Source organism: Colletotrichum higginsianum, chromosome 1 (assembly GCF_001672515.1).
Source record: "Colletotrichum higginsianum IMI 349063 chromosome 1, whole genome shotgun sequence".
NCBI lineage: Eukaryota > Fungi > Ascomycota > Sordariomycetes > Glomerellales > Glomerellaceae > Colletotrichum > Colletotrichum higginsianum.
The window spans coordinates 2,431,507-2,453,293 of NC_030954.1; the positions used below are offsets into that span (position 1 = coordinate 2,431,507).

At 55.4% G+C, this 21,787-nt stretch overlaps 8 protein-coding genes across 8 annotated transcripts; 5 read left to right on the plus strand and 3 right to left on the minus strand.

The window, feature by feature from the left end:
* Positions 1-629: 629 nt before the first annotated feature.
* CH63R_00747 (TAM domain methyltransferase) lies at positions 630-2,192 on the minus strand (the record flags this gene model as incomplete). Its single annotated transcript, XM_018295722.1, has 6 exons — positions 630-699; positions 761-1,186; positions 1,252-1,389; positions 1,508-1,545; positions 1,609-2,052; positions 2,127-2,192. The coding sequence occupies 6 exons, from the start codon at positions 2,190-2,192 to the stop codon at positions 630-632; spliced, it is 1,182 nt and encodes a 393-aa protein (XP_018164084.1).
* A 1,177-nt stretch (positions 2,193-3,369) lies between these two features.
* CH63R_00748 (EXS family protein) lies at positions 3,370-4,641 on the plus strand (the record flags this gene model as incomplete). The annotated part of the gene is made up of 2 exons (XM_018295723.1): positions 3,370-3,460; positions 3,512-4,641. 2 exons carry the CDS (start codon positions 3,370-3,372, stop codon positions 4,639-4,641), a joined length of 1,221 nt encoding a protein of 406 aa, XP_018164085.1.
* A 3,506-nt stretch (positions 4,642-8,147) lies between these two features.
* CH63R_00749 (uncharacterized protein) lies at positions 8,148-9,086 on the plus strand (the record flags this gene model as incomplete). Its single annotated transcript, XM_018295724.1, has 1 exon — positions 8,148-9,086. One exon carries the CDS (start codon positions 8,148-8,150, stop codon positions 9,084-9,086), a length of 939 nt encoding a protein of 312 aa, XP_018164086.1.
* A 1,447-nt stretch (positions 9,087-10,533) lies between these two features.
* CH63R_00750 (NUDIX domain-containing protein) lies at positions 10,534-12,438 on the plus strand (the record flags this gene model as incomplete). The annotated part of the gene is made up of 3 exons (XM_018295725.1): positions 10,534-10,986; positions 11,373-11,589; positions 11,630-12,438. The coding sequence occupies 3 exons, from the start codon at positions 10,534-10,536 to the stop codon at positions 12,436-12,438; spliced, it is 1,479 nt and encodes a 492-aa protein (XP_018164087.1).
* Positions 12,439-12,948: 510 nt separating this feature from the next.
* Positions 12,949-14,117, minus strand: CH63R_00751 (Ctr copper transporter; the record flags this gene model as incomplete). The annotated part of the gene is made up of 4 exons (XM_018295726.1): positions 12,949-13,066; positions 13,246-13,333; positions 13,647-13,830; positions 14,004-14,117. The coding sequence occupies 4 exons, from the start codon at positions 14,115-14,117 to the stop codon at positions 12,949-12,951; spliced, it is 504 nt and encodes a 167-aa protein (XP_018164088.1).
* Positions 14,118-15,821: 1,704 nt separating this feature from the next.
* Positions 15,822-16,558, plus strand: CH63R_00752 (3-hydroxyanthranilate 3,4-dioxygenase; the record flags this gene model as incomplete). The annotated part of the gene is made up of 3 exons (XM_018295727.1): positions 15,822-15,853; positions 15,961-16,036; positions 16,082-16,558. 3 exons carry the CDS (start codon positions 15,822-15,824, stop codon positions 16,556-16,558), a joined length of 585 nt encoding a protein of 194 aa, XP_018164089.1.
* A 244-nt stretch (positions 16,559-16,802) lies between these two features.
* On the minus strand, positions 16,803-17,666 carry CH63R_00753 (Fumarylacetoacetate hydrolase; the record flags this gene model as incomplete). The annotated part of the gene is made up of 3 exons (XM_018295728.1): positions 16,803-17,230; positions 17,295-17,506; positions 17,581-17,666. 3 exons carry the CDS (start codon positions 17,664-17,666, stop codon positions 16,803-16,805), a joined length of 726 nt encoding a protein of 241 aa, XP_018164090.1.
* Positions 17,667-18,989: 1,323 nt separating this feature from the next.
* CH63R_00754 (uncharacterized protein) lies at positions 18,990-19,817 on the plus strand (the record flags this gene model as incomplete). The annotated part of the gene is made up of 3 exons (XM_018295729.1): positions 18,990-19,046; positions 19,158-19,538; positions 19,608-19,817. The coding sequence occupies 3 exons, from the start codon at positions 18,990-18,992 to the stop codon at positions 19,815-19,817; spliced, it is 648 nt and encodes a 215-aa protein (XP_018164091.1).
* Positions 19,818-21,787: the final 1,970 nt, after the last annotated feature.

Below are 21,787 nucleotides of genomic sequence, written 5' to 3' on the forward strand. Positions count from 1 at the left end.
AAAAGAGGATGAGATATAATCCGCATGAGACTAGACCGATGAGGCTGCTCTCTTACTCGTGTTGTCAACATTGATTGGCATAGTATGTCTATATGATGTAACTAAGGCATCTCGAATAGCCGATTGAATAGTTGAATACCAAAGTGTCGAGGTCACTCAGGCCATGAATAAACCGCAAACGCGGCAATAACGCAGGGGCATTGCCCAAATGAGCTTTTCGCCGAAGCCTACACATGTACCATGCTCAGTACTACAGGAATACAAAGCCATCAAGTATGACCGTGACGCAGTGACTTCATGAAAATTCCGACGTTACAATTCACTTCGCTCACTTCGGGCAGAAGACTATGCAATCAGCTGCTTTGACAAATCTCCAAGGCCTTGATTCGGAGATCATCAGCTTCGGGCACGTGTTGTGTCAATGATAAGTCTGTCCACTGTCTAACCAACTTTCACTGTGACACGATAATGAAGAGAGAGAAGACGGTAGAATCGGTGCCGGATAGTCGAGATGCTCTTCCTGCGACGCCAACTAGCGAACAAAAATCTTAGATAACATACACAGCATAGATGTGTCTACTGATGAGCCCAACACCGGTCCCTTTCTGATAAAATATGAGTCTTAGGACTCATTCCGAACTCGGCTCCGGATCAGCATCTCCATCTTGACGTAGCGGCTTTCTTCCAACGATGGAGTAGCTGCTCCCAATGTCAGTCCAATAGCAGTGAAACATGAGCACGAGACCATCATGTCACTCACATATTCCAATAAGCATGGATGCTCTGGTCCCTAGCCTCCCTCCTTACGTCGACGAGGAAGGTCTCGACTTCGACCCGCGTCCAACTATGCGCCCGCGTAAACGGCGCCATGGCAAACGCCTCCAGGCCCGCCGAGAGATTCTCACCGTTCCACAATCCCAGCTCCTGGAGCCTTTTGTCGCGGGGCCACGCATTCACGGGCCACTTGTACCTCTTGATCTCGACATCAACGAAGCCGATTTCGTCACGCATTAAGTCGACAAGCTTTGGGATATCTTGGTACCCCCGACCTAGCTTCACGGATGCCTCGAGAAGGAGGACACAGTACTTTGTGAGCGCGGACGTGGATCGCTCGATGGTACCGTCGTCAGACGATGGCATGACGTCGGATTCTTGGAGCTCAAGGTAGCCCCCCGGGGTGAGGTTTCTATTGCAACATTTGAGCACAACTACTTCTGTTTTCCCCGATAGAAAAGAGGTCTGTGACTCAACTCGTAACATCTTTGGAGGTAGTCTTTCCAGTCTGCGATGCTCGAGGTCATCATCCGACTGTGGATGTAGTCGAAATCGTCGTCAAAAATCCACTCATCTTCGATATCGCCGACCTCGAAGTCGACATTCGGGGGAACGCTAAACGTGTGAGTGAGATGGCAGGGTTCTGTGGGCGACAGGAAACACCGATTTGGAACGGGAAACGACGACGTCCATCTGTAATAGGGGAAACTCGAAGGATCGTATGTGGACTCACGAAGTAGTTCGACAAGGAGAGAGATCAATGCCCAAAACCTGGCATCAATCAGCTGTCTGTACTAAAAGCTCTCGGCATCGCGGGTGCTGTGGGAAACTCACCTCCGCCTCTGGGTGTTCGTCACCAAAGTCGACGGCCCAGATCCCCGTCCCGGTTCCGACGTCTAAGACTCTACCGACCTCGGCGCCCTTTTGACACGGCGGGGCGAAGCCGAGTTTGTCGTCGAAAGTGAGCAGGAAGATGTTGTGTTGAAGATCTTGAGTTTTCGTCAGTGTAAAGCCTTCAATTACTGGCGACATGCCAATCGTTGTATGAGTATGTGTATCCGTCGATAACAAGAGTAACTTGCCTAATCTCTCCTGCTCTGCGAGATCATTTGGGATGTTGTATTCTGTCAATTGGTGTCTGAGTAAGAGTAGATAGAACAGAGATAAAGGCGCTGTAGTGTGCTCACTGCCATCCTTATACCGGTGATATGTCCTCCCGTTCTCAACTCTGTAGTTGAAGATTGAGCTGCTTATACTCAATCCAGACGGCAGCAAGTTCTGATACGATTAGGAACGATTTATTCTTCCGGTAACATCATTGAAATTGTTGTGAAGAGCAAAAGACAGCTTACAGAGTCAACATTGAGCTCATCTACCTCCATTGGCGTGTGAGCACATCCACAATCGTCTTCATGCATCTCTGATGATGGGGCCGGAATGAAATCGTCAGGTGGTTGCGTCAAAAAGAAGAAGAAAACCCGACCGAACAAGACTTTATCGATTTGAGGTCCTCGAGCGCAGTCACGCAAACCAAGAAACAGCAAGGGGCGAGCAAATCGACTTTATAGCGAGGAACGACGGGGGAACCCGTGTCGTGTGTAGCCGAACCCCCTTTCTACCCATAGTCTTGGTCTTGAAAGTTGAGAACCAACGGCATATGCATGTCTGCGGTTGCGAGATTGCACCAACAATGGGAGCGTTTCTGGTGGAGCTGCTACGGCGTGTCGCCCAGGAACAGAATAGCGTTCGCAGAGGCTAGCTAGGGTTGTATGCACGACGGCCTTTCCCTGGTCAATTCATGTGAAGGTCGGATAGAGAGGGGTCTACCTACACAGGATGGCGTTGGTAGTACAGCAATGCTAGGTTGTACCTCAGATACAAGCTAACCGAATACCACCCTTCTACTGTGTTGCCTGGCAAGGACATAGCATCCGGACTGCCAACCTTTAAAGATACCCATTGGACCAATGGCTTTCTGTATAGGACGGAAAATGCAAACTCATATTCCTACAACAAGTTGGTTGTTGGGGGCCTGTTCCAACGCGAGCAGGGTGAGAAGTGGAAGAAACATGTCCCTCTGGTCCCCAGATCTCTTAAATCGGTTAGCAGAAGCAATAGAATGATGGCCAGATCCTCGACTACGAGATCAGAAGAATCCTCAGTCTTGTGCCTGTTTCTCCGTGTGACAACTTCGAAGCGCAGGAGGCACCATTCGAGACGTCAGTCAAATGTACACTGAGGCGATTTAGACTGGTATCAGCTAATGATGACACCACAGAGATGGATAGGATGAAATCACACCTGGTGCCTCTGGAGGCGTGATGCGTAGCGCCCATAACGCACTGACCACCCTGCCGATAACGATAAGGCGGTCATTTCCAAACCTCCCTGAACTGGACACGGGACAAACTATCTTCATCTCCAAGCCAGCCTCGAGCCCTCGTGATACACTTCCTCTTGAGGCGAGCCCCAATTTCCAAATGCGTATGAAAGTTTCTTGAATTCTCGTCCCTCATTTTTGATACAGTTTCGGCTCTCTAGAGCCCGCCTTTCCTTCCCTTTCCTCGATGCCTCTTTCTTTCTCTGTCAACGATCATGGACGGTGATCCGAAGGTCGAGTCGCAGCTCGACTCGTTCAGCTTGACCTTCCCCCTCCCTTATCGCATAGGGTTCATCATCATTCTTGGTAGGTCGCAGAGTAATTGATATTCGGAAGCACCTGCTAACCGCACCATAGCCGTCTGGGGCTGGGGTGTTAACCTGCACTACCTCCACAAAGCGAGGATCGATGTTCCATCTCTGATTCGATATCCCTCTCGATCCTCCCCGACGGAGCCGGCGCATCACCTCTCGACCTACCGTCTTGCGACCGTCCTTTCCACGGTGTTCTTCCTCTCGATATCGACATTCTGGGTCTTCACTCGACGAACCCCCTCCCTCGTTATCGAATATGACTGGTTACCAATGACCTACCTCGTCACCCTCGTCGCTCTGTTTTTCGTCCCGATTCGCAACTTCTCGCAAGGCGGCCGCTCGCGGTTTCTAGCCACACTGCGCCGCGTTAGCATCGGTGGCCTGGCAGAGGCCAAGGATGGCAAGTTTGGGGATATTCTTCTGGCCGATGTGTTGACGAGCTACTCCAAAATTCTGGGAGATCTCTACGTCGTGCTATGCATGTTCTTCACACCCTCGGGCTCCTCGACTGCTCGGCCAGACCGCAACTGCGGCGGGACAGTCATAGTTCCGCTCATCATGGCTGTGCCATTCGCGATCAGATTTCGGCAATGCATTATCGAGTACCTGCGCGTTCGGCGAGCGCCTTACAAGGAGTCTGCCGGCTGGGGCGGCCAGCATCTGGCCAACGCCACCAAGTACGCCACGGCCTTCCCGGTCATTATCCTCAGCGCACTGCAACGGAGCATCCCGGCCGACCAACCGGCGCCCGGTCTGAACAGAGCATGGTTGATGGCCATGCTGGTTAACTCCCTCTACTCCTGGTATTGGGACGTCGCCAAGGACTGGGACCTTACACTGTTCTCGTCCGCGCGCGAACGCAACAACCCGGAGCATCCGTTCGGCCTTCGCCGGCAACTCGTGTTCCGGCAGCCGATCATCTACTACGGGGTCATCGTGATGGACTTGATGCTGCGGTGCACCTGGGCAGTCAAGCTGAGCGCGAACTTGGACAAGTTCACCGACTTTGAGAGTTCTATTTTCCTGCTGCAATCGCTCGAGGTGTTTCGACGGTGGGTCTGGATCTTCTTCCGGGTTGAGACGGAGTGGATTAGGAACAACACTACGGGGCTGGCGGTTGACGACATCTTGCTGGGAGACTACCAGGGCAAGTATGATTCTGACGAAGATTAGGAGCTATTCATGCTTCCTTGATGAGATAGATCCTGTAATGTACATGTGTGGCTATGTATGTCTGGAGTTATGGGTCTAGAAGGCAGTGGAGTTGACCAGGCTCCGAGGGGCTTTAACCCATAAGACATAGATTTACTTCCTGTCGGATGTAGATGGACTTGACATAATCTTCTATCGCATTGGTAGCAGCGCCTGTTTCCACCGCTTATTGACGGTTGTTTGTACATGTGAGTGGTCATCAGGCGCATAATCCCTTTTGAATTGGCCACTGAGCGCGCTCTCACAGCCATGCCGCGGCGGCAACTCCGCCGCTACTAAATGCAATCTGACCCGATGTACCCCTGTTGATGATCGGCCTATAGTACGATGTAGATGTCGCCAGTGGTGCAGGGACAGGGGACGAAGGCAAGCTTCCATCCTTCATCACTTCCAACGACATCTCCTCTGCTTTGCGACCAGTCTCTCAAGACCGCGTTCTTGCCGCTTCGGAATCACCGTAGCGTGATCGTTTCGGGATTGACAGGATACCACAACACTCTCAAAAGGCTGAAATGCGAATCACCGTCTTTTTCATAGCCCGATACAGTGCAGCTCCATTCACTTTCACCCCGGCGCCAGTCTATAGAGTCGAGTGTTGATAAAGCAGTCAAGACTAGCTTTTGGTCTTGACACTGGTGCTGGTATCTTGAAGCAGACGGAACCCGCGGGTTGACCATTATCTCGGTTAGTTTTCGATCGTCCCGACGCCATCAGGGCTAAAGTAAGACGAGACTGGCTTTGTTCTCCGGGGACCGGCCATTCAGTTAGACATCATCAAACCTTCCCACAGACAGTGCAGTCCGCCCTGAGACCATGAGCTTACGGACCCGAATCGGCAAAGTGGCCCTGCTCAATGTCCGGCACACTGCCTCGCAATTATCTTAATGAGCCGAAGCAGCAAGCTGTAGATCTTGACAGATATTTGTGTCGATCCCGTGTTGATACTGTGTTAATACTTGTTTCACGGGAACTTGTCCAAGAAAGCTCGCCGATCTGGTCACCGGTGGCCGAATGGCCGGGCCTTGGCCTGGAGATGGAAGCAGTCGGGACGCTCAGTTTCACAACGTAATAGCCGACAGGTGCGGTATCACGGAATGGGCTACCGCATCGGCAAGGGGCTAAATCATGAGTGAAAAAATCAAACCTTTTGGGGATTTGCCCCCAACTTTGTAAAGTCTCGAGAGACAGCTCAGGCTTTCAACCCGGTGAACGGTTGGCTGTCATTCTCCAAGTCCGTTTGCGGTTGATATGACGCACTCTCGCTGACACGGTACGATGACGAGCCGGATGCACGGAGGTCTGGCCCTTCGAAAGACGCTTCCCAACCCCAACGGCTCATAGTTATAGATCTTTCGCTGTCCACGCAGAATTTATCAATAAATTCATCCATTCTCCGCTCGAATCGGTTCTGCGGGGCCGACTGCTACCTCACGAACTTGTCTCTATGTCTCAGACGTTCGGCGTCAGATTCTCAGAGATAGTCGTGTTCTTGGGGAAGAGAGGCCACTGCCAACAAAGGCAGTCCCGAATTACCGTGACTACACAGGAGCGCTGGCATCCAACTGGCCTCATACTTCGGCGAGGTCGGCGTCATATGGCGAGGTTTGTGTGTTCGACGTACTGACGCAGACAGATCGACATAAGCTTGTAACTCTCTCGGGATGGGCAAAACCGAAATGGCATACCCAGATCGCTTCATCCGTTCTGCTGCAGCTGCAAGGTAACTATGCTTCTCCTGAGTGGCACTGGAATGGACAAGAACAGAGTCTGCTCTATGGCAGAGCGCCACTAAGGAGTTTGCGGAAGGATCGTGAACTGTTACTGGCCCTTGCGGCCTGCATATGACAACACTTTTTGCTCGGCTACTTCTGAGCAAAGCATGGCCAAGTTCTGTTCTGCAGTATGAGGTGCGACGGATTCATTGGCTTCTTTGTCCGAGTCGACGGCTCGAGAACAACGAACCTGTCAGTTCTCTGGCGGTTGGCGATGCTGGTGCTACCCGCGCCTTGATCAGTGATCAAGAATCTGTGGCGGGTCTATGAGAGCTATTTCACCTCCCTTCTATGGATTCTTCGTGCCCCTGCAATTCGCCGATTACGTTCATGTCCCTGTCGTCTCACTTCAATGACAGCATAAAGGGATTGCTAATGTTGGATGCCAGGAATGGCACAGGAAGCAGCAGAGCCACGGTATCAGGACTGCGATCTATTCTACGAGACGACGAGCGCTACAAGCATCACAGACATTCTCGCATGCCACGAGTAAACAACCATATAATCTCAAAATCCCTCTGGGTGAGCGTGGACTACTTACTGGGTGACCTCATCGGATGTTTTATCCGCGGCTCAGTCAGACTGGCAAATAATGACACGCATGGAAGTACTCGAGGTGGGCGATCCGGCGTCTGGAGTCTTTGTTCACTCGCGACATAGTCAACGAGATGCAGCCTTCTTCAATAATCATCTCGTCGCTAACCCACCCTGAAATCCGCCAATACTCCATGACGGCAAGAGTTTTTCCCCCTTCAAGATACAACGAGTTTCTGGATCATAGCCGAGGCGACCTCACCGGGCGAAGGCTGACAGGCGCCGCTCTGCCTTTACTTTCTTACCTGACTCTTCTTTGTCGAGAGTCATTCGTGACGGGCTAGCCATTCCCGATCCAGTCGCCAATAACGCCAAAAGGATATTCGACCTCTATTCTAGAAAATCTTCTGGCCGCATTCGACAAGACTGTCTCGGTCGCCCGCTTTGTCATCGGGCCGGTGGCTACCAGTGGCATGGGACATATTGCGCCAGACTCCCGGATTTCGTACTAGACGACACCCTGCTGCTGCTCTTCCTCCCCGCCCCCCTTCTTCCAGCGAACTCACGACCCCAAGGATTTTTTTCGAAATGTCGGCAGACAGCATGGAGCCTCGAATTATACCCAGCCAGCTACCGCCTGGGTTGGAGATTGCCATTCCGCCGGGAGGCGAGTTGCCTCCTCAGCAACCGATGGGCACGTATCAGAGGAAGCCGCTCCCGCCGCTGCCTCCTCTACGACCGGGTTTCTTCCGTCAGGTTTCGGCTTTCTCTATCATGTCGGCCTTGTCGGTTGCGTCAGATACCACCATGGGTGAATCATCGAGATCACGAAGCCGTGACAGGACAACGCCATCGCCATCGCCATCGCCGTCGGGAAGGGAGACGATTGAGAGATTGGAGGATGAGATCAGCACGATCCTCATACAACACAGCCCGACACCTGTACCCCGAAGATTATCAGAACATCGCAGCTGCTCGCCACACAGCCGTCGGCCAGAGTCCGAGATCAGGGAATTGGCCGTTCGACGTCTGTCGATTCCAATAACGATGCCATGTACGCTTCACCGGTCGTCCGCCAAGATTAAGCAGATAACCGGGCTCGATGTCGACCACAGTGGTTTCCCGCCTGCCAGACCAGCACGGTCACCTATAACGTCGGAAATGGTGATTCCTTCCACCCCCGACAACTCCAGCAGCGTCCACAGCGCGGAGAAGCCAGTCTCGACATCAGAACCCGCTCGAACGCTGAGCTTGATTGACGACTACGACGACGACTCGGAGCCCGAGAGTGTCGAATGGGACTTCAGCCCCAGTTCGCGGAGGCACATCCCGTCGTGGATACCGGCATCACCGGTACCGCCTCGGGTGGAAATATTGGACTTTGACGAGGCGAGTCCGCGGCGCCGCGATTCGGAAATCGGGCCCTTGAGGTCGCCAGGCATGCACCACTTCGAGACACTGCCTGCTCGACGAAACAACCATATGGAGGTCAGCTATGTGGGAGCCAAGGACCTCTACCATGCGACGGCGACATCGATCGCAAACTCAACGCGCAAGAAGGCGGCGGCGGCATCATCATCATCACAAGCCAGTATTGAGTCTGGACGGGACTCGAGCTTGCCGCCTAAGAACAGGATGAGCTTCGCGACAAAGGTATTACAGTCCGGCAGGAAGCGGCCGCCCATGGGCATCAACACGACGCCGCAGTCGCCCCTGTCCATGTGCCCTCCGACTGTCTCGGCAACAGGCAAGCAACCGCTGAGGGGGGCAGGCCACCCGGATATGCACGCCCACTCGATGGACGACGACCGTCTCCGGGTGAAGTACTCGGACGCGCTGTCCCGCGTCTTCAGGTGGAGCGGCGAGCACAGGAGGGTGATCTCGGAGGGCACGCCGCCCGTCGACGCTCCGCCGTCAACGTCGGAGCCTCCGGACTCGCCTTCGCACGCGCCGAGTAAGACTGCCGGCCTTCGGTCGGTGCAGGGTATAGCGGCGCAGTTCAAGCGGACGGCGAACTCGATGGTTTTGTCCAAGGATGAGCGACGGAGGGAGAACCTGAGGCAGAGCATCCGGATGATACCGGAGGGCAGCACGGTCTAGCACTGACGGAAGGGTAGCGCGGAGACGCCGTCGGCACGCGGCGTCTGGAAGAAGGCGGTGGGGGTGGGTCTTCGGGTCGCATGCCTCTCTGTCAGACGCGACCTCCTCGCCTCACGTTTAGAATTCAGGATAAAGCGGCTGGTATGGAGAGGAACTTGGGATGGGAGTCATGTTTCGGCGGTTGCGTGTGTTTAGCGTTGTTCTGTCCCATCATGCTTCATGGGATAAAGTGGGGGCGTCTAGACGGGCGACGGATACACTACGTTGTTGGAAAAGCGGAAAGCGACATCTTTGGGTTCGTCGGAGAGAAAGGGAGTTTGCGTGTCACGTCATTTCCATGATTGCGAACCCGGAAGGAGGAAAACCGAACTCACGGGTCCCCTGGGTCAGAGAAAGGAGAGTCCAGATGACTCGTTCTCTTAATGGTATCGTTACCAAATCAAGAAAGAGAGTTGGGGGGGGAAACATTAACAGAAAATGAATCCGTCGATGCAAACCCAAGGTCTGAAAGCGCCCGAAGCGTGTGACGTGAACAGCCACCCCACCAGCACAGATAAGGTAATTGATAAGTGGTAATGGGTCTGGATGGCCCGCATTCTCCGTATGCAGATCAAGACAGACCAATCAACGCTCCTATAGAGATCAACAAGGCCCACAAGAGCTCCGTGTTCGCCAGCCCGCTGCCGCCTGCCGAGCTTCAGTCATCGGGTAAGGCAGCAAAGTCAAGATTGACTGTACGGATATTGAGGGGACCATGGCTTCACTCAGGTTGCAACCAATGAGCGTGTAAACTGTTGATGTATCTCAACCGATTCATCATTATTGGATCTCCGGGGAGCTGCTGGCTGCAGCTGTCGCCCGTGCCGGTGATCGGTTACTTGATCATGCCTAGGCACTAGACTACACCCCCACCCCCGCATTTCGGCTCGGCCTTTTTCTCACTTGGTATGTTCGCAGCAATCAACCGCACCTCCAGCATTTGGTCTTTCTGATCATCCCCTTTCTCCAACCACACACCCTCGAACACACACTCACACACATAGACAGCAAACTACAACACAACTCCAACCCAAAGCCCCGTCGTTCGTCCCCCCTCCATCCTCCTCCTCTCCACCACCACCTCTCGGCCAACCACGTCGCACGTCCGTGACCTTCTAGGCAAGAACACGCGCACGCACAAGCACTGGTCGCTGCAAGCTGGCCCTCGCGTTCTCGTGTTGTTTACTGCAGCCCGAAGAGTCTTGACATCTTAGATCGGACCCCAGCTAACCCAACCCACCACCCTCTTTTACTCTCGCTCTTGTACTTCCTTCCCACATCCTCTCCCACCTTGTTTCGCCCCCCCAAATAGGCGCGCAACAGACTTGCTCCTACGCCAGTCTATCCTCGCTCCCGCCGTCTGCCTCCCCTACCCCACACACCCTTGGTGGAGAGGATAAGACCGAGAATGAGCCAAGCGGCCGCGACGGACCCCAAGCCGGCCCCAACCTCTCCTCCGTCCTTCTCCGAAGCCGCAGCAGCAGCGACGACAGGAACCACGACGGGTACAACCAGCGCAGCGGCGTCGCCAGCCCTGCAGCAGCACCAGCAATACCAAGATCAGCAACCGGACGAGGCCACGCCACCCACGGACCAGGACGTCCACGAGATCACCGCACACCTCGCCGCAGCCGCCAAGCACCCGTCCGCCGCTACTACTGTAGCGTCGTTCCCCTCGGCAGCCGGTACAACCGCCGCCACTTCTCCTACAACTCCCTTGTCTGCTAGCAACAAGAATACCGACCCCAGCGACAGCAACGTCAATCCTAACCCTGAAGGCGTCCTGATCCTCGACGACGACGACGAGGTTACGAGCTACTGGGATGCTGAGGCCATGGCTCCGCTCAACCCAGTCTCTGCGGTTAGTAGATTCCCTCGCTTCCCCTCCAGAGTGTTTCGTAGCAGTGGTAGTTGGGGTAGATGCAGCCTCGATGCAGCGGTGCAGTCATTCATCGATTGTTTCTGTTTCCTAGCCTATCACTACTTTCGCATCGTGCTTCCCCGAGTGTCGCTATATTCTCACACCTCCACCCCCCTCCTTCTCGCTATCTATACTATCACATCACTGCATTTGAATCGCTATGTCGTCTTGTGAACTCAAGACTCGATCCATGTCCCCCCCCCTTCTTTTGCGTCCTTTCTTACTCCCCTTCCTCTTCTCTCGCCGTTGTTTTCTTGATTTGCAGCACACGTTACTCCCCCGCCGCCATGTATCTGTGTGCGAATAGGATGCTGATGCGCTCAAAGGCGGCCATCTCGCGACTGCGCCGATACGTTCCACCCGCCTTCCCGCTCTGGGACCGACTGCCGGTCAGCCGCCGTGCGGCAGTTCTGATACTCTTGTACGCGGACCGTAGGGGCGATTTACGTGTTGTCATCACGATGCGCGCGGCGAGCCTGCGAAGCTTTTCGGGGCATGCGGCCTTCCCTGGCGGAAAGGCGGATACGTTGCAAGAGACACCGTGTAAGTTGCCAACCCGCATCCGTGTCCATACCCGCCCCAGCATGTGACAAAAGTGTCGGCAAGGAGAATGCGCAAGATGCTGATGCGTGGACTGCGGCACCAACAGACGAGATAGCCAGACGAGAAGCGTGGGAGGAAATTGGCCTACCCATGGACGATGCCCGCATCCCCAAACCCTTCAAGATTGAGCCCCTCTGTTACCTCCCCTACAACCTCGCCCGTACGGAGCTCGTCGTCCGCCCTTGCGTGGCCTTCCTCCACGCCGACGAGGAGCCTGACGAGAATCCCAGCCCGCTCGTCGAAGAGCGCATGATCCCACGGCTGGACGCTAAGGAGGTCGCCGCCGTCTTCTCGGCGCCATTTCAGAATTTCCTGAGGGCCAGGGACCCGGAGCCGCACGGCACGCAGAGGAGGGCGCTGCCGCCAGGTCACTGGTACGACGGCAGCTGGATCCAGTGGAAGGAGCACCCGTGGCGGGTGCACAACTTTTACGTGCCCGTCGACGACCAGCGCGTCACGACGCCGGGGAATGCGATGGAGGCGGACCACCCGCAGAGCAACCTCGCAGAGAAGCTTGAGGAGGACAAGGTGGGGCGGTTCAAGGTCTGGGGTCTTACGGCACACATGCTGGTGGACGCGGCGCGGATCGCGTACGGCAAGGAGCCCGAGTTCGAGTGCAACTCACACTTTGGGGACGAGGAGATCATCTTGCAGGCGGAGAGGGAAGGGAGCCTGGTCGAGAAGAAGAGGAAGCGGGACGAATCGACGACGACGACGACGGTCACGGTGGGAGAGGGGGGCGAGGAGGGCAGAGGGGAGGGGGAGAAGTCGGAGCCTGCGAAGATGTAGGTCACTTATGGGGGGGTTGCTGAGTTGAATACGAAATGAGGTTTGGGTGACGGGGAAGCTTGGAGAATACGGCGAGCCTCCCCTGATGCACCCCCTCTTCCACTCTCCCCCTCTTCCCATTGTAGAAAACACTTTTAGAGACTGCAGCTAGAGCAGCCGCAGCGGCCATGATGAATGAAGATTGCTTTCTTAATGTATGTAGTCTTTCGCGCCAGCCTCAAGCTCAACCCCCCCCTTTCTCCTCATCTCTGCTCGAAGTGCCTCGCCCCGCCTGTCTTTGGCTGGGAGTTCTGAAGCCTGATGCTATCCAAAAGGGAAATAAAAAAAAAGGGGGGGTAATAGGAAAGAACGCCCGTGAATAAAAGAGAACGCCTGGTGATGATGATGATGATGGATAGAGGGCGATTGTAATGTCCAAGAAGCCGTGTCTAATGGTTTGGGCGATTTCATGGGCCAAGGGGTCGACGAGTTTCCCGCTTCCGTCGCCGCCGAAGAACGGTTTGACCGGGTTCAATGGCAGGCGTTATCCTTGGTTGACGAGGTCGAGCTCCCAAACGCGACATAGCCCACGAACGCGCCGAGGGCGACGGCGACCATGACCCAGCCGTTGTACGTCATGAAGACGAGCCTGGATGCTGTCAGCCACCCTTCCGTTTCCCACTTTTTCTCCGCGAACCATGCACCCCGGTTCTGTCGTGCCACTGCATGATGCTGATCTCCTCTCGAAGTACACCAACACACAGAAGCAGACGGCTGTCGATGGCGGGGCGTAGGAACAAGGGTCAGAGGTATCAGGTATTCACTCACATGAGCATAAAGGCGTAGAAGTTTTGGGCGGCGTAGAGGGCGGCCTTGACGAGATGGGCGCTCCTGCTGGCCTCTACCTGTTCTCGTCCTGTCCACAGGAAAGGGGTTGTCTCAGTAACGGTTCCAGCGACGCCTCGAGAGACACAAGACTCTTAGCTCATCATGTGCCATCAAGTTTGGGGGGGAGGGGGTTGGGGGTCTGTATGCGCTCCCCGGGGACCCCTCTACGACGGTCGTTGAAAGAGGGGGCGCTAAGTAGGGGAGCGCAAGGTTTAGAAGCATGGCGAAGGGGTGTGTGTGAGGGCAGGCAGGCAGGAAGCAAACGTCGAATTACGGCGGGACTCGGGATGTGTGATGTGGGCGTATATGCGTTCGCGGGACAAAGGGGGAAGAAGGCTTACTCGGAAGGGACTCGACGCGCTTGGTCACGGAGTTTTCGTAGCGGCGCGAGGCGGCGCGGAGGGCCTCGTAACCGGCGGCGAGGGCAACGACGAGGAGGAGGGAGATGACGAGCCCGCTGGTGGAGCGGACGTGCCACTGGCGGAAGACGATGCAGAGGTTCTTGGTTTCCCAGGTGAAGAGCATCTACAGATAAGAGAGGCGGGTCAGCGGGCGGTCGTCAGATTCGGGAAGCGGCCCCGAAGCACAGGATGGGTGTGTATGGGTGGCCGAAGCTTGCAATGCCCGGAGGGAAAGCGAGCCGCGGCAAAGGCCGGTGTGAGAGAGAGGAAGGAGAGATGGGTTAAGTTTGAGCTCACGTTCATGCTGCACCGGTCGCCCATGCCACCGCCCATTCCGCCGTGTCCTTCCATGCTGCCGTGGTCCATGGCGGAGTGGTCCATCTTGGAATGGTCCATGTGCGCGTGATCCATCTTGTCGGTGCTGATGTGTAAGAAGTATGTAGAAGTTTTCGGTTTCTCGTCTCTTTCGTCGTCGGGTTCGATAGCGATATTCGGGCGAGGAGGTTCGAGGCGGTCAACGGTGCTGTTGAAAAGGAGAAGTTGCGACACAGGCAAGTCTCGGCCAGGGTGAGATATGCGGGAATGGGAGCGTGAGTGGTGGCTGGATAACGGGTTGGATAACGCAATCAAGGGTCGTAGTTCGCGGGGATGGGTGGGTGGGAATGGGCCCGGCCTGATGGGGTTGGGGGGGCGGGAGCGCTAGGGAGATGGGCAACGAATATTGATTTGATGGGGGAAATGGGCACAAAAAGGGTCTAGAAAGAACCGCACGGGGAGCTCTTTTGAAGAAGAAAGGTCGATTTCTCGAACGACGTGCGATTTGTTGTCACGATTGGGTAGATTCCGACTAGAAGAAGGGTGGCGGCCCGTGGCTGATGGAAACTCGCTCAAACATGCGCAAGTCGAGCCACGAGACGGGATGTTCCCTCCTCGTCGCCTTTTTTTCTTCGTTTTGTTCCCACGCAGACTTGTGCCGCGTGTCAGTGTAAGGAAGCGATCGGTAGCAAAAGAGCTGCGACGGGTTGGCCGCCGGTCTTGGTTGGTGCTGTCAAGCTTAGGGGGGCGGGAGAGTTTTAGTTTGGGGCGAGCCGCTGTGCCATCCATCCATCATCAGCACTTGCTGCTGCTGGGGCTGACCCCGCCAGGAAATGATTCCGAGTTGGCGATGGGTATCTGGATGCAAAAGCTGAAGAGACAGGGAGGACTTCGTGACGGCAAAAGCGTCGTTGACTTGTCTGAATTTCCTTCAAAAGGGTGCCCCCCCAATAACGCCCGGGCCCCTTCGTTTTGATGCTGCATCCTGCAGCGAGTGACAGCAGCAACATCAGCAACTAGCGCGCTCCCTGCCTGCAAGATCGACGAATGCACGAATCTCACCGCTGCGAGGCGGGAAAGTGGGCGAGACAAGACGGGTAGGGCGGGGCGGAGAGGGGGGGAGCAGGCGGCAGGCCCCTTCAGACATGCCGGGCGTCACATGGGACTCTTGTCACGCTTTTTGTCTTTCGAATCCCTAGTGACATTCAGGCATTCTTGCTGGAAATCATTCAGCTAGCCGCGGGGCCCACGGATTCGTTGGCAGGGCGGGGTTGTTTCTGGTAAGAGGGGTCGGGTTGGCCGCTGAGTATTGTGAACCACGACTGTGACTCGCTTTCGGTTACTCGAGGGGCTCCTTCTGCTACGGCTCAAGTTGCCGATAATCCATTCACCTGAGGCATATTTCACTGTGCGAGACGAAGCAAGTCGTAGAAAGTGCAGTTGTTGAGTTCTCTCGATTGGAAGTGGGCCAGTGCCTCCGAGGGCCGTCCGGATGAGAGCGGCTTTAGCGGAAAGCATGGCCGGAGGCTGATAAATGCCGAATGGTGTAGAAATCGTCATGCCGCGAAAGCCTGGTCATACGCTCCATCTCATTCGCCGCGGAGGAGAGAAGGATTGGTTATCTACACACACAAACAAAACTTCCGGCCTGGTTCCGTCTCTCGCAGTCTGCAAACACCCGAGTCATCATATCCATTTATCCTGCAACTCAAGACTTTGCACGGTTGTAATTTTCCAAACGCCTAGCAGCTTGCAGAAAATTGCTCTCGGCCCGAGTGACTCAGTACAACACACTTCGCAATGCTTGGACCCCCTGTCAACCTTCCCAAGTGGTGAGTGGGTAGCGACACCAGAATATCATGATTCGGTGTTGAGGCTGTTTTGCGTACAATCGACTTGAACATGCCACATCGGCTCAGGCTAACACACCTCTCACCAGGCTGGAGGAAAACTCCCACCTCCTCAAGCCCCCAATCAACAATTACTGCGTCTACAATGAAGACTTTACCGTCATGGTGAGTGACTGGATGTCATCGTTGGCATCAAAAAATCGCACCCAGGTTGCGCAACCAACTACTCAATCAGATGTTAACTTCGCGCAGATCGTCGGTGGCCCCAACGCCCGGACGGATTACCACATCAACCAAACGCCCGAGTGGTTCTACCAGTACAAGGGCGCCATGATGCTCAAGGTCGTCGACGAGGGCGTCTTCAAGGACGTCATCATCCGCGAGGGCGATATGTTCCTCTTGCCCGGCAACACTCCTCACAACCCTGTGCGCTTCGCCGACACAGTCGGCGTCGTCCTCGAGCAGCGTCGCCCCGAGAGCTCGCTCGACCGCATGCGCTGGTACTGCGAGTCGTGCCGCGAGATCGTCCACGAGGCCGCCTTCCACTGCACCGACCTCGGCACCCAGATCAAGGCCGCCGTAGAGGCCTTCAAGGCCGACGAGCAGGCGCGGACGTGTAAGAAGTGTGGCACCGTCGCGGAGGCGGCGCCGAAGCCCGGGTCGATCACGAATCCCAACTTGGAGTGATTTATCCAGCAGCGTTTTGCGGCAGGCGTGCGTGTACGTGTCTAAAATGTTCTAGCTGAGGGTATGCCTGTGGGCGAGCAGACGGTCTATATAATAAAAGTACATGTAATTCTGATGACAAAATCGAGCGGTTTCCCTTCTCAGCCCGCTGTGGGGACCCAGCATGGCCTTTTCCTAGTACATTGCTGCGCATAAATCGCTCACAACCTTCCGAAGGACTCAAAGTCAACCATGCCAAGCCCGCTCACGTCTCGGCGAACTGGTAAGAGCTGGGAGACTCCTCGACAGCAACCTCGATCTTGGCCTCGGGCAGCTCCTTGCCACCGACACGGAGGCCGGCGCGGATAACATCGCCGGGCACGGCCGGGCCGACACCGGCGGGAGTTCCGGTGAGGACGATGTCACCGGCCTCGAGGGTCATGACCTTGGAGATGTCGCTCAGAATGCGGGGGATCTGGAAGAGCATCAGGTTGGTGGAGGCATCCTGCTTGGTCTCATTGTTGACCTTGAGGAAGAGCTCGATGTTGTGAGGGTCCGGGATGTCGGACTTCCTGACGATGTCGCTCATGGGGAGAAACGTGTCAAAGCCCTTGGCAATATCCCAGGGAAGACCCTTCTTCTTGGCCTCGTTCTGGGCGTTGCGCGCAGTCATGTCGATGGCGAGGGCGTAGGCTGGCCAATTCTGTCAGCAAACACGAAGACGGGAGATCCAATGCGGCGGGTGAGTGAGACGGACCCTCAATGGCATCGATGGCGCCCTTGTAGTCGTCGGCCTTGAGGTCCTTGACCTGCTTGCCCAGGATAAGGGCGAGTTCGACCTCGTAGTGCATGTCGACGCCCTTAGGCCTCAGCACGGGGCCGGCTCCGGGGAGGAGGATGGAGGAGGTGGGCTTGAGGAAGAAGAAGGGCTGCTTGGGGCGGACATTGTTGAGCTCCTTGACGTGGTCGCTGGGTTTGCGCGTTAGCCGCCGCCTCTGTGCCGCAGATGTCGATGAGCTGAGGGCAATCGACGAGTCACTCACGCGTAGTTGCGGCCGATGCACATGACCTTACCGGCCCTCTTCAACGAGGCAGCGGTGGCCATTGAGCGCCTGAATACCATAGACATCTTGAAGTATATATGACCCGTTCTCGTCTCGAATGAGGGGTTGTCAGTGACGAGCTCCTTTATGTGAGTGCGGGATGTTGAAAGCGGGTTCGGGATGGAAGCCGAAGCGATGCCGGAGCAGCGTCGGATTATCGGCTTGGGAACCAGCGATCATCCGGGGTTCGGCAGTGGGGCAGACGCTCTGATATGCTTAGTCAGACAGACTATGTGTTCTCGTTCTGTTGTGGGATGGTGTGAGGTTACGTCGGGAGAGCTGCCGAGCACGGAGGTTCGCCAATGCGGTCTAGTCGATTTGAACGACGGTTGCGTCAATCGGCGAAACGATTATCATTCTATGGCAAAACACCAGGCTCCTGCGTCGTTAGGGAGGAGGATGGAGGGGGAATGAGGAGCTTCGGATGGGATGGAGACTCCGCAACAGGCGGGAAAAGTTTGCTCCAATTCGGCGCACGCAAGCCAGTGTTTTGAAGCTTCTTGGGGAACTCTTTCCGCCAGGCCGGTCGGGGAAAGCGGCCAGGGACCGCCTTGAGTGGTCCATAGCGAAAATGGTGGTCAGAGACGATCGTCCACTGAGCTGCTGTGGCGGACGAAATGGAAGGACAGGGAAGGGCCTGGGGTTACGCATAGTGGCTGAAATGCGCAGTGTGGGGAAGGTGTCGCCTCCCCCCGCGTCTTTCATTATTTTCTCTCTTCTTCCGACTTCCTCTCTTCCGGTCAGTAAGGATAGAGCACCTCCCTCGTCGAATCCAATCCCCCGATCCAATAAGAACACTTTTCTCCAGCAATCTGGACCTTTCTTCTGCGTGTCTCCGGCAGGGTAATCTTTTTTTTCCCCTTCCAATTTCCAAGGGTCTATCAACCTTCTATAGGTAGCCTGTCTGCCATCCACTGCTACACACATATCATTACGCAGCAAAGGCATCCTCTTGCAACACAACACATCAACAACAAAAGGACAACAATAGCTCCTAGCACTCATACCTTCCGCTGTGGCCCAGCCCCTTCTCCATTTCACGCATCTCTCAGACCTGACACAAACAAAGACACCACTGTACATTACCTATGCTAGATTCCTGGCCTTGAAAGCCTGCAGCTTTCCTCCTCACCCACCCCCCTGCTTTGGACTAGAGTGAATGACGGCGTCGGTGGGTTCCATATTCCGCTGCTCAGCCCCACTCTCCGTTCAATTCACTGCTAATGCTCAATCCACTCCCAGGCCCCCTCGACCAGCGCCGCATTGTCTAACGTCTAATTACCAACTTCTCTATCCCACGCACGCGACAACCACCAAGGAGATTCTGCACACACGCTGCAATCAACACCATGGAGAGCCTCCAGCTGGCGCAAATGCTTGCTGACCTGAGCAGCCTCAATGCGACGGTTTGTTGCCCCCATTTACCTATCTGCCTTGCTTTGTTGCACTCTCTCCTCCTGGTCGCATCCTCTTACTTGCCCATATAACTCCCCCGCGTTGCGCTCTGGCAATCGCAGGGGGCTATGGGAGTCGGCCAGGAGAGATCCGCAATGAAGTTTATAAAAAAAAACTCGATATGCCCTACCTACAGGAAGCTGACGATCTCATTTCTCCAATCTCAGGAACCAAACGCTGCTGCAGCCCTCGTCACGGCAAACAAGGCCATCGAGACAGTCGAAAAGACCGCCACCAATCCTGCTGCCGCCGGACTGCCGAAGCGTCCCACCGATGAACTCCGCCGCGCTCACAGCTCGCAGACCTCGCGGCCCGGCACAGGCACAGCCTCCCCCGTTCGCATCGACAAGTTCGGCCGTCGCATGATGATTAGCCCGCCCGTCTTGTCGCGTTCCAATTCAGCCCAAGGATCCATCCCGGGCACCCCGAAGCGAGATTCAGAAGTACGAAACATGGCCCCAGTAACAGCAATTTGCAAGAGCACAGAGTGCTGACACGCGATTACCAAACAGGGCGAAGACGATCTGGACCGAGCCTCGACGCTGATGGCGTTGTATGAAATTCGAGCGAAGCTGAAGCAGCAAGATAACAGCAGCCTCATGAAGGCGCGCGAGAAGATTGCCGACCTCGCAGCGCGACAACAGCAGCAGCAGCAGCAGCAGACGGCTCCGGGCAAGAAGGAGCCGGAGAAGATTACCTCTCGGTTTACATTTCCCAGGTAAGACCTGAGCAAGCAAGCATACGACTGCTTTTTCCATATTAGCGACGGTATGGCGTTCTGGGACGACACGGCTTGTTTTTGGCTCCGGGGAGATCCGACACAATGGTTTTTTAAAATTCACGACGAATCGGTGTTGCGGGTCATGGGTATTCAGTTAGATGCTGGACATATGGTTTTGCTTTTTATGGGCCGGTTAGCAGGCACTTTGGGATACGGCGACCCCGGGATCATCGGACAGTGTTTTTCGGCCCTTCATCTGGTTATTCGGGGATTGGAAAAGGTCTTGGGGCGATAGATGAAAAGCGCGACGGTCACATCCGAGGATTTGGACCATTCAGCAACTGGTTGTGTTCCACAGCACTTGCTGAGATCATAACCTCGATGCTGATCAGCGCATAGTTCGTGTATCCAGAGAGACTTCATCTTCTAACTTCCAGAGACTACCTCAAACTTTTGGAGTTACACTACCAACAAGGTCGATGTGCTGTATCACATGAACACGGAACGCGGTGGCGGCAGTCAGTCTATGCTGGTGGCTCAGAGGCATTGTTGATTACAGTGCCAGGACCCAAGTACAGCACGGATGGGCGTGGTGAAGACCAGGCACAGGAGTGCCAAACCCGGTAAGGTCCCGGGGTGCCAACCAATGGGGCGGAGTTTGAGATTAACCCAACCGCGCCGCGTCTGACGGGAGAAACGATCAAAATTGCGCCTAGGTGTTTAGTATCAGCCTTGGCGGCAAGTCAAGCAGTTGGACGGGCCGGTTCGAACTGCTCTGTTGGATGACAATGAGGGGGTATTTGCTAGTCCGCCAAGTTGCGCCCGTCTGTACTACAGCGTCTAGACCGTATACCGCAGCAGGTTGAACGGAAATTAATTTCGTGAGCACAGCAAAGGTGGGTTTTCAGTCAAGCAAGCTGTCTGCTCCTGAGTTAGAATTGTCATCGAAATGGTCCTTCTGCATGGCAACTCGATACACTAGAACGTCTGCTCGCAGCGCCTGCAGCGGGGGGTGGACCAGCGGCCCTAGTGGGTGGGGGTCGGCCATGGGCGGAGTGGAGGGGAGGGGGCCGCATCAGCATCAGCTCCAACTCTTTTCAACAGCGGCCGGGACTCGCGGGTCGCGAAATCGCCCAGTTTTTATTTTTTGTTCATCAAAGGTTCGCCTGACAGCCTGGTCAGCGTTGCAGTGTGTCTACGCGCGAGCTCAAAGTAGGCAGGCGAACCACCAAGAAGGGGTTTTCCAATTTCGCGGTGGGATTCCATGGGAGTTGTGGAAGTCCGAGGTGGAACCACAGCCTGAACGGCGTCATAGTGGCATCGTCCGGAAAGATTTCATCGTGTTCTGGTCTTAAGACAGGGTGCGTCCAGACCTTACTCCTCTTCCGGACCGGCCCCGATATGTCGCCGTCGGTCACCTGCATCGTCCCCTCCGGAAGCGGCGAAACAAACGAGTCGGAGGCAGCCGGGGGAGGTCCTGCAGTGCGGATTACCACTAACACCAGGCAGTATATCTACACTACTACTACTACAGCAGAAACAAACAAGAAAAAGAGAAACGATTCGTGGGATGCTTTGATAAGCTTGTCGAGCCCACCTCGCCCAGTTTGCTTGGCGAGCTGGCGAGGGACTCTCAAATAAATCGCCTCTAGCCCAGTGGTCCATTTGCGTTCGGAAGCGGTCACACTGTCGCGACCGCGCCACGGGTGGACGAGGAACCCCCGGGAGCGGATACGTCGATAGACCAGGGTCGGCAAGTGGAATGGAGGCGGCCAAGCCTCGCCCGTGCCGGTGATGTCAGGTGCCCGGAGGTGGTGCGAGGGCTTCGGATTGGCTGCCCATGGTCCAGCGCGCGGGGCTTTGCGATTTGTTTGCGAGGAGTGAGAGGCCAGGCAACAGTGTCTGTGGTTGGCGAAGAGGTGAACACAGCCACTGTGAACAAGATGCCGGACTCCCGTAGGAACTATTGTC